Here is a 12,884-nt window from a genome sequence, read left to right as displayed (position 1 = left end):
GTGCCACCCCACACCCAGTTATAGTGTATAACTTTTTCAAGATGGCTCAGTTACTAGTGTGATTTACTGAAGGTTTATCCATCATATTGTATATATCGGCTGTTCATTCCTTTTTATTGCTGAGTGTATTTTTTTTTTTTTTGGTTTTTTTCGAGACAGGGTTTCTCTGTGGCTTTGGAGCCTGTCCTGGAACTAGCTCTGTAGACCAGGCTGGTCTCGAACTCACAGAGATCCGCCTGTCTCTGCCTCCCGAGTGCTGGGATTAAAGGCATGCGCCACCACCGCCCGGCTGCTGAGTGTATTTTATGGCAAGGATATTCCACAATTTCTTGAACTATTCACCTGTAGAAGAGCATTTGGGTTATTTCTAGTTTAGACTGTCATAAAAAAAAGTATTGTAAACATTTGTGTACAGGTTTTTATTTCTCTAGATAAAACACAGGAATTGAATTGCTAAGTGTTATTAGGACTGTTTTATTTTTTATTTTTTTTTAGACAAAACTGTTGAACTATTTTTCAGAATAGCAGTATGACTTTTTTTTTAGTTTTTTAAGATTCTCAGCGTCTAACAATTTGGCATTGCTGTATTATTTCAGCCATTTGGATAGATGTAATATTTCATTGGTATTAGTTTTCATTTCTCTAATGGCCAATATTGAACATGTTTTCATGTGTTTATTTTCCATTCATATATTTGCTCATTTTACAATTGTACTGTTTGTTTTGTTGTTATGTTTTGCAAGTTCTTTATATAGTCTAGGTACTTCCTAGTCTAGTGGTGGGTATTTAGTAGATGATATAGTTTCTAAATGACTAATCATTCTCTATCACTTGCCATTTGATTTTCTTCACAGGGTCTTTGGTCGGGCCAAAGGTTTTCATTTCTATTTAAGATTTATTTATGTATTTTATGTACATGAGTGCTTTGTCTTCGTGCACACCAGAAGATGACATCCAATCCCATTGCAGATGGTTGTGAGCCACCATGTGGTTGCTGGGAATTGAATTCAGGACTTCTGGAAGAGCAGCTAGTGCTCTTAACTGCTGAGCCATCTCTCCAACCCCAGGTTTTCATTTCTTAAATTATTTATCTTTTATTTTTATATGTATGTGTAGTTGTGTGAGCTTTATGAGCCCCACATGCATGCATGATCTCATGGCACAAAAAGGCACCAAATTGCCTGCAACTGGAGTCACAGACGGTTATGAGCTGCCTTGTGGGTACTGGAAACTGAACCAGAGTCTTCTAGAAGAACAGAGCTCAGTGTTCTTACTCTCTGAGCCATCCATCCCTCCAGGCCATAGTGGTGGTTGTAATTCATCATGTTCTTCCTCTTCCTTTTCTTTTTTTATTTTTATGTATGTGGATGTTTTGCTTGAATGTTTTTTATGTGTGTAGTACATTCATGCATAGTGCCCAAAGAAACTAGAGGAGATTGGCACATCACCTAGTTCTGTAAATCGAACCTTCATCCCCTGCAAGAGCATCAAGTACTCTTAACCACTGAGCTATCTCTCCAACCCCAAGGTTTTTATTTTTATATATAAAAGTCTGTCAGCTGTTCCAGCTCTTCTGGACTGGGGCTTTAACATTAAAGTCTTAGAAATCCCCCTTTAATCACAGCAGTCAGGAGGCAGAAGTAGGGCCTTAGAGTTTTTCACCTAGTTCAAGGAAGTTTTGAGTTATTTTTATATAAGGTATAAAATTATATTAAGACTCTTTAGGGGGTATATGAATATTTAATTGGTTCAGCACCATTTTTTGAAAGACTTTCTGCTAGTCATGGTGGCCCACGCCTTTAATCTTAGTGCTTGGGAGTTAGGATCTGTGTAAGTTTCTGGCCAGCCAGGGCTACATAGTGAAACTCTTTTTTTTTTTTTTTTAAATATTTATTTATTAATTATGTATACAATATTCTGTCTGTGTGTATGTCTGCAGGCCAGAAGAGGGCACCAGACCTCATTCCAGATGGTTGTGAGCCACCATGTGGTTGCCGGGAATTGAACTCAGGACCTTTTGCAAGAGCAGTCAATGCTCTTAACCGCTGAGCCATCTCTCCAGCCCATAGTGAAACTCTTACCAAAAAAAAAAAAAAAAGGCTGGTAAATGGCTCCTCCGTTAAGAGCACTGTCTGCTCTTCGGAACATTAGCTCGGTTCTCAACACCCACATGGCAGCTCACAACTGTCTTCAACTCCAATGCCAGGGGATCTGACACTCTCTTCTGGCCTCCACAAACAGTAGATGTAAACAAAGTGCATAGATATACAAGCGGCAGAACACCCATACTTATTAAGTAAATCTAAAAAAAGAAATATGCCTTAAAAAGATGGAGGAGAGGGCTGGAGAGATGGCTCAGTGGTTAAGAGCATTGCCTGCTCTTCCAAAGGTTCTGAGTTCAATTACCGGCAACCACATGGTGGCTCACAACCATCTGGAATGAGGTCTGGTGCCCTGTTCTGGCCTGCAGACATACACACAGACAGAATATTATATACATAATAAATAAATAAATAAATAAATATAAAAAAAAGATAGAGGAGAAACGGGAAAGAACGAATTCTCTTCTTTCTTTTGAGCCTGCACCAGGAGTCATGCGTCTTTTCTCTTTGTTTTGTTTTTTTTCTGAAACTCTTTTTGCTGTTTAGGCTCTTTGCCTTTCAATACAAAGTTTAGAATAAGCTTTTCTGTTTATCTTTGTCTACAGAAATCCTTTATGAGGTTTGTTTGTAGCGTGAATTCTAATTGTTCTTAATAAAAGCCCAGAATCAGATATTAGGGGATGAAAACTGAGAGCTCAGAGAAGCAATGCAGCCAACCACTAGAGCTTTACCTCTGCTGATACTCGTCCTATGACTGCATCTCCAGACTGCACTGAGCTCTTGTCTCCTTCTGCCCTATATGCCTCTCTCCGCCCAGCCATATTACTCCTCCTCCCTAGTGCTGGGATAAAAGGCATGGGATTCCATGTGCTGGGATCACCTTTGTGTGAACTCTATTTCTCTTTTAGACAGATTCAGTCTCCTGTTAGCTCAGGACTGGCCTTGAGCGAACAGAGTTCTGGGATTAAAGGTGTGTGCCTGCATTCCCTGGCCCCTAGTAGTTTAGCTCTGAACTCAGGCAATGTTTATTTGTTAAAACAGAAACAAAGTATCACTGCATTTGGTTTTGTTTGTTTTTTGGGACAGGATCTCACTATATCACCCTGACTGGCCTAGAACTAGGCTGACTAGAACTCCCAGAGATCCACCTGCCCTGCCTCCTGAGTATACTATTAAAACCATGAAGACTTTTAAAAAAAATCTCAGTTGGAGTAAAGATACAGTTTACAGAAAAATTTACAACTGCAGTGTAGGTCTTCCCAACATGATGTAAATATCTCCAGTTATCAAGATCCTCTTTGACTGTTTTTCATCAGCTCTTTGTAATTCTCAGCATAAAATTCTACACATTTCAATGTTATTATAAATGTTATTTTTTAAAATTTCCACATTGTCATCATCTCAGGCTTATTTATGTAGAACTGTAGTTGGAGTGCTCTGGGTTTGTGTAAAGGTAAGAAGAGAGGCACAGGTCAAGTGCGGAGCATGAGTCACAAGCCTTTGAAAACCACATATGGAACCAGGCAGTAGTGGCACATGCCTTTCTTTAATCCCAGCACTGAGGAGGCAGAGGCAGGCAAACCCCTGAATTTGAGGATAACAGAGAAAACCTGACTTGGATTTTTGCCCTTTTGTATTTCGTCCATTGAGCAGCTTCTTGGTGTTGCTGATAGAGAATGTGTGAGGGTAAAAGGGGCCTATATAGAGATTTAGGAGAAAGGAGTCATGTGGGGATATATAATTAATTTTTATACTTTCCCCAGTAAACCATTGACCCTTTTTATGATGTCATGAGGGATTCCTTAATTTTGCAGCTGCTTCCTGATTACGTCAGAGACAAGCCTCTCACCCCACAGCCTAGAGCAGCACTCCTCCTAGAATTGGAAACAAATGAAGTGCTGACTATCTAATAGCTTCCACAGGGATAGCAGTTCAGACTTCCCAGGCTTACTCCAGCAACTCTTACCCCCTGAAGTGTCTTTGTTCTAGAAAGACAGGGTTTGGCCCAGAACCAAGTGTGTGTTGGGGTGGGGGTGGGAAGCTGGGGAGTCCTTGAGATACACTTCCCTGTCTCCAGGTGCCTCAATACTGGGTCTCAACTCCTTTTCTGCATCTCCTGTGGGGTTATCTTTCTTGAGTCCTCCAGCCTTCTGGAGCTGGTGGAGAGTGCCACAGAGATGGTCTCTGTTGCAGTAGTCACCTTTTCCTTCCCCTCCCAACATCATTTGTTTTCATTTCTCTCACCTTCCTCCTAGAAGACTTTCCATACTTGCAAATATCACTTGCTTTTTAGTAAGAATGGTTAGGAGGTGCTCTTTATACAAATTTTCTTTCTTGGTTGTTTTTGAGACAATGTCTCTTGGAGCCTAGGTTGGCCCATGTACCTGAAATTGACCTTAAATTACTGAGCCCTACCCACATAATTACATAATTTCTCTAAATTCAAATGAATTCATTCTCTATTAGCTTTCTAACTGCCACCATTACTCCTTTTTAGCTGCTTAACCTATTGTGTTTTTACTAGGTTAATGGTATGTGTATGACTGTGTCTGGGATTGAGCTCAGGGCCTCATTTATCCTAGGCACATACTCCTCCACTAAACTCTTCAGTAGATTAATCTTGACAAAATATCCAACATTACTTCATTCAGGAATCTTGAGTAGTGCTCCTTTACTGTCTGTTCAGGTCAAGTCCACGTTATCCCTTGTATAATGTACACAATCCTTGCATCAACCATTTCTTTTAATGCTACTATCTTATAGCCCAACCGAGAAATAGTCTCTTCCACGAAACCATTAATATATACTAGATGAAATTACTTTCCTTTCTTTTCAGGGACAAAAGGCATGACTTGTCTTTATTACTAGATTATCACCTTCCCATGGGTAGAATCCTATTTCTTTCTTTTCTTTCTTTCTTTTTTTCTTTTCTTTTTTTTTTTTTTGCAGGGGAGGGGGCCTGGGGATTTGAGACAGGGTGCAACAGCCCTAACTATCCTGGAAGACAACGTTAACTGTCACTCTGTAGACCAGGCTGGCATCAAACTCAGAGATCCGCCTGCCTCTGTCTCCTGAATGCTGGGATTAAAGGTGTGCTCCACCACCTGGCTTATATTTAAATTTCTATCCTCTACAATTGCACACCTAGATAATTTTTTTTTCAAAATGGGAGTGGTCATTTTAGTAGGAAGTTTAGATTGTCTTTCCCCTATAAATACTACTTTGAAAAGAACTTTTCAGGGAGCTGGGCGGTGGTGGCACATGCCTTTAATCCCACCACTTGGGAGGCAGAGGCAGGCGGATCTCTGTGAGTTCGAGGCCAGCCTGGTCTACAAGAGCTAGTTCCAGGACAGGCTCCAAAGCTACAGAGAAACCCTGTCTCAAAAAAAAAAAAAAAACTTTTCAGGGGCTGAAGAGATGGCTCAGAGATTAATAAGAGCACTGGCTGCTCTTCCAAAGGTCCTGAGTTCAATTCCCAGCAACCACACAATGACTCACAACCATCCTTAATGAGATCTGGTGCTCTCTTCTGACATGCAGGCAGAACAGTGTATGAATAAACATAAAAAAAGAAAAACTTCCCCCCTGAAGAAAAAAAAAAGGAAGACAGTTTTACAGTCTTAGACCCAATAGAAGCATCAGGTATGTCAGTGAAGGCTCATCAGGAAGAAACATTATTTTCCATGTCCCTCTGTCTTATCTCTTGACTGTACCGTTTAGGCTATGTCATAGCTTGCCTTAGACTCAGTTCATCTAACTCTTCCACCATTGTGCATGAGTATGTTGCTTGGATCTATCAGTGATCCACTCTTCTGACTCATTCATTCCATACTTCAGGGAATAAAATGCCCCAAGGGCAAGAACATTGCTCCTTATGATCTGAGATCTTACTGCCTTCTCCTACCTCCTCTTTAGCCAGCAGCTGCCTCAGGGAACTCTGTGGCTCAAGCAACAAGAAAGGGGTACTCTCTCTGCCCACTTCCTGTAGACAAGGAGGTTTGGGTGGATTGCACAGGAACTATGCCAGCCCTGTATCTAATTGGTGACTGACTCATGAGATCATGAGAGAAGCAGCTTGATGTCTTAATGATACAAAAGAGCCAACAGATTGCCTCCAGGTGGTGCTACTTTGGAGGTGTCTGGCCATTCATTTCCTCTGAGAGTAGGTGGGGGAAAGGGAATCAGCGAAGAAGTGGCCAAGTGGCCGACTGCTTTTTTTTTTTTTAAAGTTATTAGTAAGGCAAAAAGGTAGTTGCTTGTCTGTGATAGAATCACTGGTGAATCCAGTGCCCTCTGACTCCTTCCCAACTGCTGTCAGGGTAGTGGACTTATGTATCACTCACCCTGAGTCAGTCTTTCAATACTGTTCCCATCCTCTTCCCAGGAAGCTGGCTGTGTACTAAGAGAATTCTGCTGGTTTCATTGCTGGCAAGTTTTTTTCTATGACCAGCCAAACCCCATCCCACTACTAGGGTTTTCTCCAAATCTTTCTCATATACAGACTTAGTACCCTATCTTTAGGAGTTGATCAAAAGCAGTGATTCTGAGTCACTGTCTCTTGGCTGGGCTTATAGGTCCAAGCAGGTGGGCCTGCCTCTACTCTGTTTCCCTCCTATCCCCTCTCAACCACTCCTGCCTCACTCCCATTTCCTGCAAGAGGATGCTTTGCCATCCTGGAGCCATCAGGCACAGCTATGCTTTGGCAGCACCATTGCACACACACACACTGGTGGGAGAGGGGACGTGTTTATCACTTTTCCTGGAGATTATCTGTTTAAGCACTTCTCTGACAGTTACAATAACAAGGGCAGTGTGTTGTGTTTCCAGCAGAAGGACACTTGCTGTTGAAAGATGTATAGCACTAATTAGAAATACATAACATCCGGCCACATGGCAGCCTTCTCCCGGCCGCCCCATTTCCTGATTTCATACAACTTTGACGACAGTTGGTTTATGTTTTCCATGAATAAATTCTCAGAAAATGAGAAAGTCTCCCTGTTACATAGGAGCAAGAAGAACATTTCTGCCTGAGCAGGTATTTATTTGGCCATAGGAACACTGGGAAGTATGGTCACTTGCCCACTTGTAGGAAGGGGCAAAACCAACTTTAGACCTCAGCAGACTTTCTTGGTAAGAAATATTTCCGTCTGATGTTCTTAGCCAAAACCATCCCCTAAATCCTTAAGAAAACCTGCTTTTGAAAAGAAGGGGAAAGGCTATTTCACAATGTTAATGAGTTCCTCAGCTCATGTCAGCCTCTGCTACCTGACACAAAGCCAGAGGAACCAGACAAATATCAAGACAAACAATGCCTTTTCCTCCCCACCCACATCACTTCGTGGCCTACCCAGCCCAACTTCAGGGATATATATGGATGTTCACCAGATGAGGCCCAGTTTCCTAGTCATAAAGGAGGTAGACTCTGGACTCTAGATGTTATTTTCCTACCCACTGTCATACGAATGAGTATTTCAGGGAATGGTATCTGTATGATACAAGAACATCCTGAATATACTACACACACAGTACATTTTCACTTAAAATGTTTTGGGTCCATAGGTGTTATGGTTACATGGTTAAATGATAATTTTACTCAGCCTACTGAGGCATCCTTTAGTTACAAAAAAAAAAAAAAAGAAAAAAGAAAAAAAAAGAAAAAACAACCCAAAATTATTTGTAGCTATGTTCTCTGTGGAATCTAGCACATCATAGATGCTTAATATGTGCTTGTCATATCACTAAGCCATGGAGAACAGGCCTTCTGTTAAGTATGGTCAGATAGCAAGGCCAGACTAGGGCTGACCAAGACTCAGACATTCTTGGATAACTTGAGATACATCTACCTGCTTAAGCAGGGCATACTACCTTCCTAGTTTGTACCTCTTCACCAGTTGAACCAACCAACAAGTAGGCAGTGTGCTCTGGAGCCTTTGCCTAGGAGAGCTTGGTGATAGAGAGGTTAAAGTGACATAACCTTGCAAGGCATCTGCAAAACTGCCTTCAGACTGTTCTCCATTTCTGCACCAGAGGTTCCTGTTGATACCTTCCTGATTTTATACCTTACTGCAGTAGCCAGCAGCAGACTCTTCAGAGGCCACAGATAACCATTGCTTTTAAGCAGTTCTTTCGTCCTGTTCTGCCCATAGCTCCCACCCTGAACTCTGAGAGATGATCCAGTCTGAGATTTCTGTTTATCATAAAAGTAGACATGAACTTGGAGAAAATAATCTCCCACTGGCCAGTTTTATCTCTATTGAGAATAAACTACTATAGCCAGTTTTTTGGAGCAAAGACATCTTCCTCTATTCCTGTAGCGTTTAATTTTAGGTGACGTCTTCCTAAGATGACTAGTTGATGAGATGTTAATTTGATCAGCTGTTTCAGCTATCAAACTGTGACTTCTACTCATCCTCTCCCACCTTCCTCTGCCCTGGCTTTATTCCTTCATCTAGGCTTCGTTGCTTAGTAAAAGCAGGCTACTGGCAGTGGCTTGCAGGAATCCATACTAAGATAAAATGGAATTGGCAGTGCTGCTGCCTGTGGCTGGAGGAGCAGGGAGACATTGCAGCCTTTCTTGGGATGAGTTACAGGTCTTCCTCTTCTTTGCCCGTATCCTTTCTTCTCTTGGTTCTTAAATGCTTGTTTCTTTTCTGTCTCTTTTTTAAGAATTATTACATTTACTTGTGCATGTGTTTGTATTGTGCTTGTGCATGTCTGTACCACCTGTACATTGTGCATTCCTGAGTGTGCACATGCTATAATGTAAGTGTGAGAACCAGAGAACAACTTTCCGGAATCACTTCTCTCCTTCCACTATGTGGATTTCAGCAGTCTAACTCAAGTTGTAAGGCTTAGTGGCAAGTGCCATCTCACTTGTTTTCCTTTCTTTCTTTCTTTTTTTTTTTAACAGTTATCCCATAAGTATGTTTTCCTTTCTTTTAAACAAGAGTTTTTCCTTAGCAGAAAACTAGGAGTGTGGGAGTGATTTTTTTTTTTTTTTTTTTTTTTTTTTTTGGTTTTTCGAGACAGGGTTTCTCTGTAACTTTAGAGTCTGTCCTGGAACTAGCTCTGTAGACCAGGCTGGCCTCAAACTCATAGATCCACCTTTCTCTGCTTCCCAAGTGCTGGGATTAAAGGTGTGTGCTACCACTGCCTGGTGATTCACTTAAATGTCATAGATTATTACCACTTCTTTACTGCCTGCCACAGTTGAGTTGTAAAGTTAGAGGATGACATTTGGAACCATTGGGCATCTGGAGGGAGAGTGGAAAAGCCACAAAAGGATTGCTCCCTGTATGCTATTCAGTATGTCGAACCCTTCTGAGCAGGAGCTGGTTTCTCATGTCTAAAACTGTGAAAGTGGTTTGGGTTAGGCATTGTATGCTCCTATCATCCTTGCTCCTGTGGCGAAGACTTAGAAATAGCTGTGATTGTGTAGATGGGAGTATTATGTAGCCCCTATCAAAGACTAGTTCTGCCCATCAACAGAGTGACTTTTTTCAGTAACCTAAAGCTAGAAGGGAGTTAAAGTCAGGATGTAAGAGTTAGAGATGAGGGTGCTAGTATTAGGAGCCAGAGTTACTCTTTTAGCTTTGGAGGTGGGGGGCTAGGGGGAAGCTAACACTGATCAAGTACATTTTGTGATAAGCATTGTTCTCTATAAAAGTAATCCATTCAGCAAAAGTAGGCTAATGTGCTTTTGTGTCTCATATGTGCTATTTTAGGATGAGGAATATAGTAGAGGAACTAGGCCTAAAACCAAAGTTGGTGATCCAAGGAGATGAGGTTTGTTGTTGTTGTTGTTGTTTTATTTTTTTGTTTTTCAAGACAGGGTTTCTTTGTAGCTTTGGAGTCTATCCTGGAACTAGCTCTTTTAAGACCAGGTTGGCCTCGAACTCACAGAGATCCCCCTGCCTCTGCCTCCTGAGATCTGGGATTAAACGTGTGTACCACCACCGTCCGTGTGTGCCACCACCATCCAGCTCAAGAAGATAAGTTTTAAATCTGTTGTTGATTGTGCTCCTGCTGATGGAATAAGGTTTTAATACCATAGTTTTCATTAACAATTAAAATGGCACGCGCCTTTAATCCCAGCACTCGGGAGGCAGAGGCAGGCGGATCTCTGGGAGTTCGAGGCCAGCCTGGTCTGCAAGAGCTAGTTCCAGGACAGGCTTCAAAGACACAGAGAAACCCTGTCTCAAAAAACCAAAAAAAAAAAAAAAAATTTAAAGCAAAGAAAATTTAATACCTTATTTTTAAACTTACTTTGCCTTAGCGACTTTTTTTTTTGTTTTATATGTATGTTTTGCTTGCATGTAAATACATAGACCATGTACATGTCTAGTGCCTAGGGAGGCCAGAGAGAGCACTGGATCCCCTGAGAGTTAAAAATAACTGTGAGCTTCGTCTAGGTGCTCTGATTCCAAAGCCAGACTCCAGCCCCTTTCCCCTTTCGTGTCTTTTAAAAACATTATTTATTCTTTGGTAATTTCATATATGAATGCATTTAGATATTATGTACCTCCCCGCTCCACACACCCCCCCCCCCCCCCGCCCGAGACAGGGTTTCCCTGTGTAATAGTCCTGGCTAGTCCTGGCTGTCATGGAACTAGCTCTTGTAGACCAGACTGGCCTTGAACTCACAGGGATTCACCTGCCTCTGTCTCCCAAGTGCTGGTATTAAAGACGTGTGCCACCACCGCCCCGCACCCTCTTTTTTTTTTTTTTGAGTGACCCACCAATATTAATTGAAAGTACTTGTTAGGAAAGTACTAGGGGTTTAGAATGACTAATGAGGGGAAAGAGGATGGAGAATCCTCTCTGTCCCTGCTTCCTCAATCTACATTATATACATGTATGAAATTATCAATGAATTAAGATAATTTTAAAAATAAAATTAAAGGTGGCTGGAGAGATGGCTCAGAGGTTAAGAGCACTGGCTGCTCTTCCAGAGGTCCTGAGTTCAATTCCCAGCAACCACATGGGGGCTCACAACCATCTGTACTGAGATCTGGCGCCCTCCTCTGGCCTGCGGGCATACATCGAGGCAGAATGTTGTATACATAATAAATAAATAAATAAATCTTTAAAAAAATAAAATTAAAAATAGAGGATACAGCTGGGTGGTGGTGGTGGCACACCTTTAATCCCAGCACTTGGGAGACAGAGGCAGGCGGATCTTTTTGATTTTGAGACCAACCTGGTCCACAGAGTGAGTGCCAGGCTCCAAAGCTACACACACACACACACACACACACACACACACACACACACACAAAACCCTGTGTCTTGAAAAACAAACAAGCAAAAATACAGAATGTAATTGAGTTAGTTATGCAATATTTTACACCTTTCCAATTCTTTAACCCTTGAGCAGTCTAGAAATGAAAGTGTCTTTGTGGCATTGCCTGCTTACATACACTTTCTTTGTTGGAAATTTCTCATACTGTGTATTCAAAAAGGACCCAAAATTGGTTTTTTTAAATTTTAGAGGGGGCTGGAGAGATGGCTCAGAGAGTAAGAGCATTGCCTGCTCTTCCAAAGGTCCTGAGTTCAATTCCCAGCAACCACATGGTGGCTCACAACCATCTGTAATGACGTCTGGTGCCCTCCTCTGGCCTGCACCACAGACAGAATATTGTATACATAATAAATAAAAAAAAATTTAGATCCATGTAATAAGTGGTATGTTTTTTAATTAAAAATAATAAATTAAAATTTTAAGAGTTACACAGGGGATCTTGTGTTGTTATCAAGCTGTGTGCAGGGCATGCTAGTAATTGCACCATATATAATACAAAGTCACATAAATCTACTTCAAGAGAGAGCTTACTATCATCATCTGTATTTTTAGAGGAAGAAAAGTAGCTGAGCAGTGTGGCCAGGGAGCCCTTCTGTAGGACATCAAGGTGCACTTGGATGCTTTAGTGTGATGGAGTTTCCTTTGCTTTTTTGCAGACTGCTTCTCAGAGGAGTGTCGCTCTGTGATCCAGGAACAAGCTACATCATTGGGCTTGGCTATGTTTTCTCTACTGGTACAGCGCTGCACGTGTTTACTTAAGGACTCTGCCAAAGGTAAGCAGGAGGTCCTTGGCCATTAGATTTTCCAGTTGCCCAACCCTATCTAGATGAACCTCAGAGTGCTGGTGCTCAGTCTTCTCCCTGCTCTCTGGTCTTCTTTCTTCTAGCATTCCCCTCTTTTGTTGTCTGTCAGACCTTCTTTCCTCTTTGGCTCTGTTCCTTTCCTTTTTCTTTTTGGTAAGTAGGAATTTCATTTTACCTATGGGCTCTTATGTGGGGTTTTTGTTTCTTGGCTTTTTTATTAATTCATTCCTTCATTCATTTGTTCGTTCGTTTATAGACAGGATCTCTCTCACTGTGTAGTCCTTGCTGGCCTGGAACTCTCTATGTAGACCAGGCAGACCTCTTGAACTTACAAAAGATCTACCTGCCTCTGCTTCCCCAATGCTGTGACTAAAGGCATATATCACAACACCTGGCTTTTTACAGGTTCTTTTATCTTTGGAAAGGTCTAAAGAAGGCTGAGCAGTGGTAGCACAGGCCTTTAATTCCAGCACTCGGGAGGCAGATGCAGGTATTCTGTGAATTCAAGGTCAGCCTGGTCTACAAAGTGAGTTCCAGGACAGGGTCTAAAGGTACACAGAGAAACCCTGTCTCCAAAAAAAAAAAAAAAAAAAAAAAGGAAAAGAAAAAGTTCCTAACGAGGAATTTGGGATAGCTCAGTGGTTAAGAACTGCTCTTCCAGAGGACCCTGATTTGATT

General features: G+C 41.6%; 1 protein-coding gene across 4 annotated transcripts in view; it reads left to right on the top strand.

The window, feature by feature from the left end:
- Smg6 (SMG6 nonsense mediated mRNA decay factor) overlaps positions 1-12,884 on the top strand; it is a 251,623-nt gene that overhangs the window by 103,822 nt on the left and 134,917 nt on the right. For all 4 annotated transcript variants that reach the window (XM_041663953.1, XM_041663955.1, XM_041663954.1 and 1 more), the window contains one exon: positions 12,060-12,176. In XM_041663953.1, coding sequence (XP_041519887.1) covers positions 12,060-12,176 — 117 coding nt within the window. The remainder of the gene's footprint in view (positions 1-12,059; positions 12,177-12,884) is intronic.

The sequence above is a fragment of the Microtus oregoni genome, unplaced genomic scaffold (assembly GCF_018167655.1).
Source record: "Microtus oregoni isolate MIOR12 unplaced genomic scaffold, Mior012 000015F_ref0000493, whole genome shotgun sequence".
Classification (NCBI taxonomy): Eukaryota; Metazoa; Chordata; class Mammalia; order Rodentia; family Cricetidae; genus Microtus; species Microtus oregoni.
The sequence above is the reverse complement of the archived record's forward strand: the minus strand, read 5'-3'. Positions and strand labels throughout refer to the sequence as shown.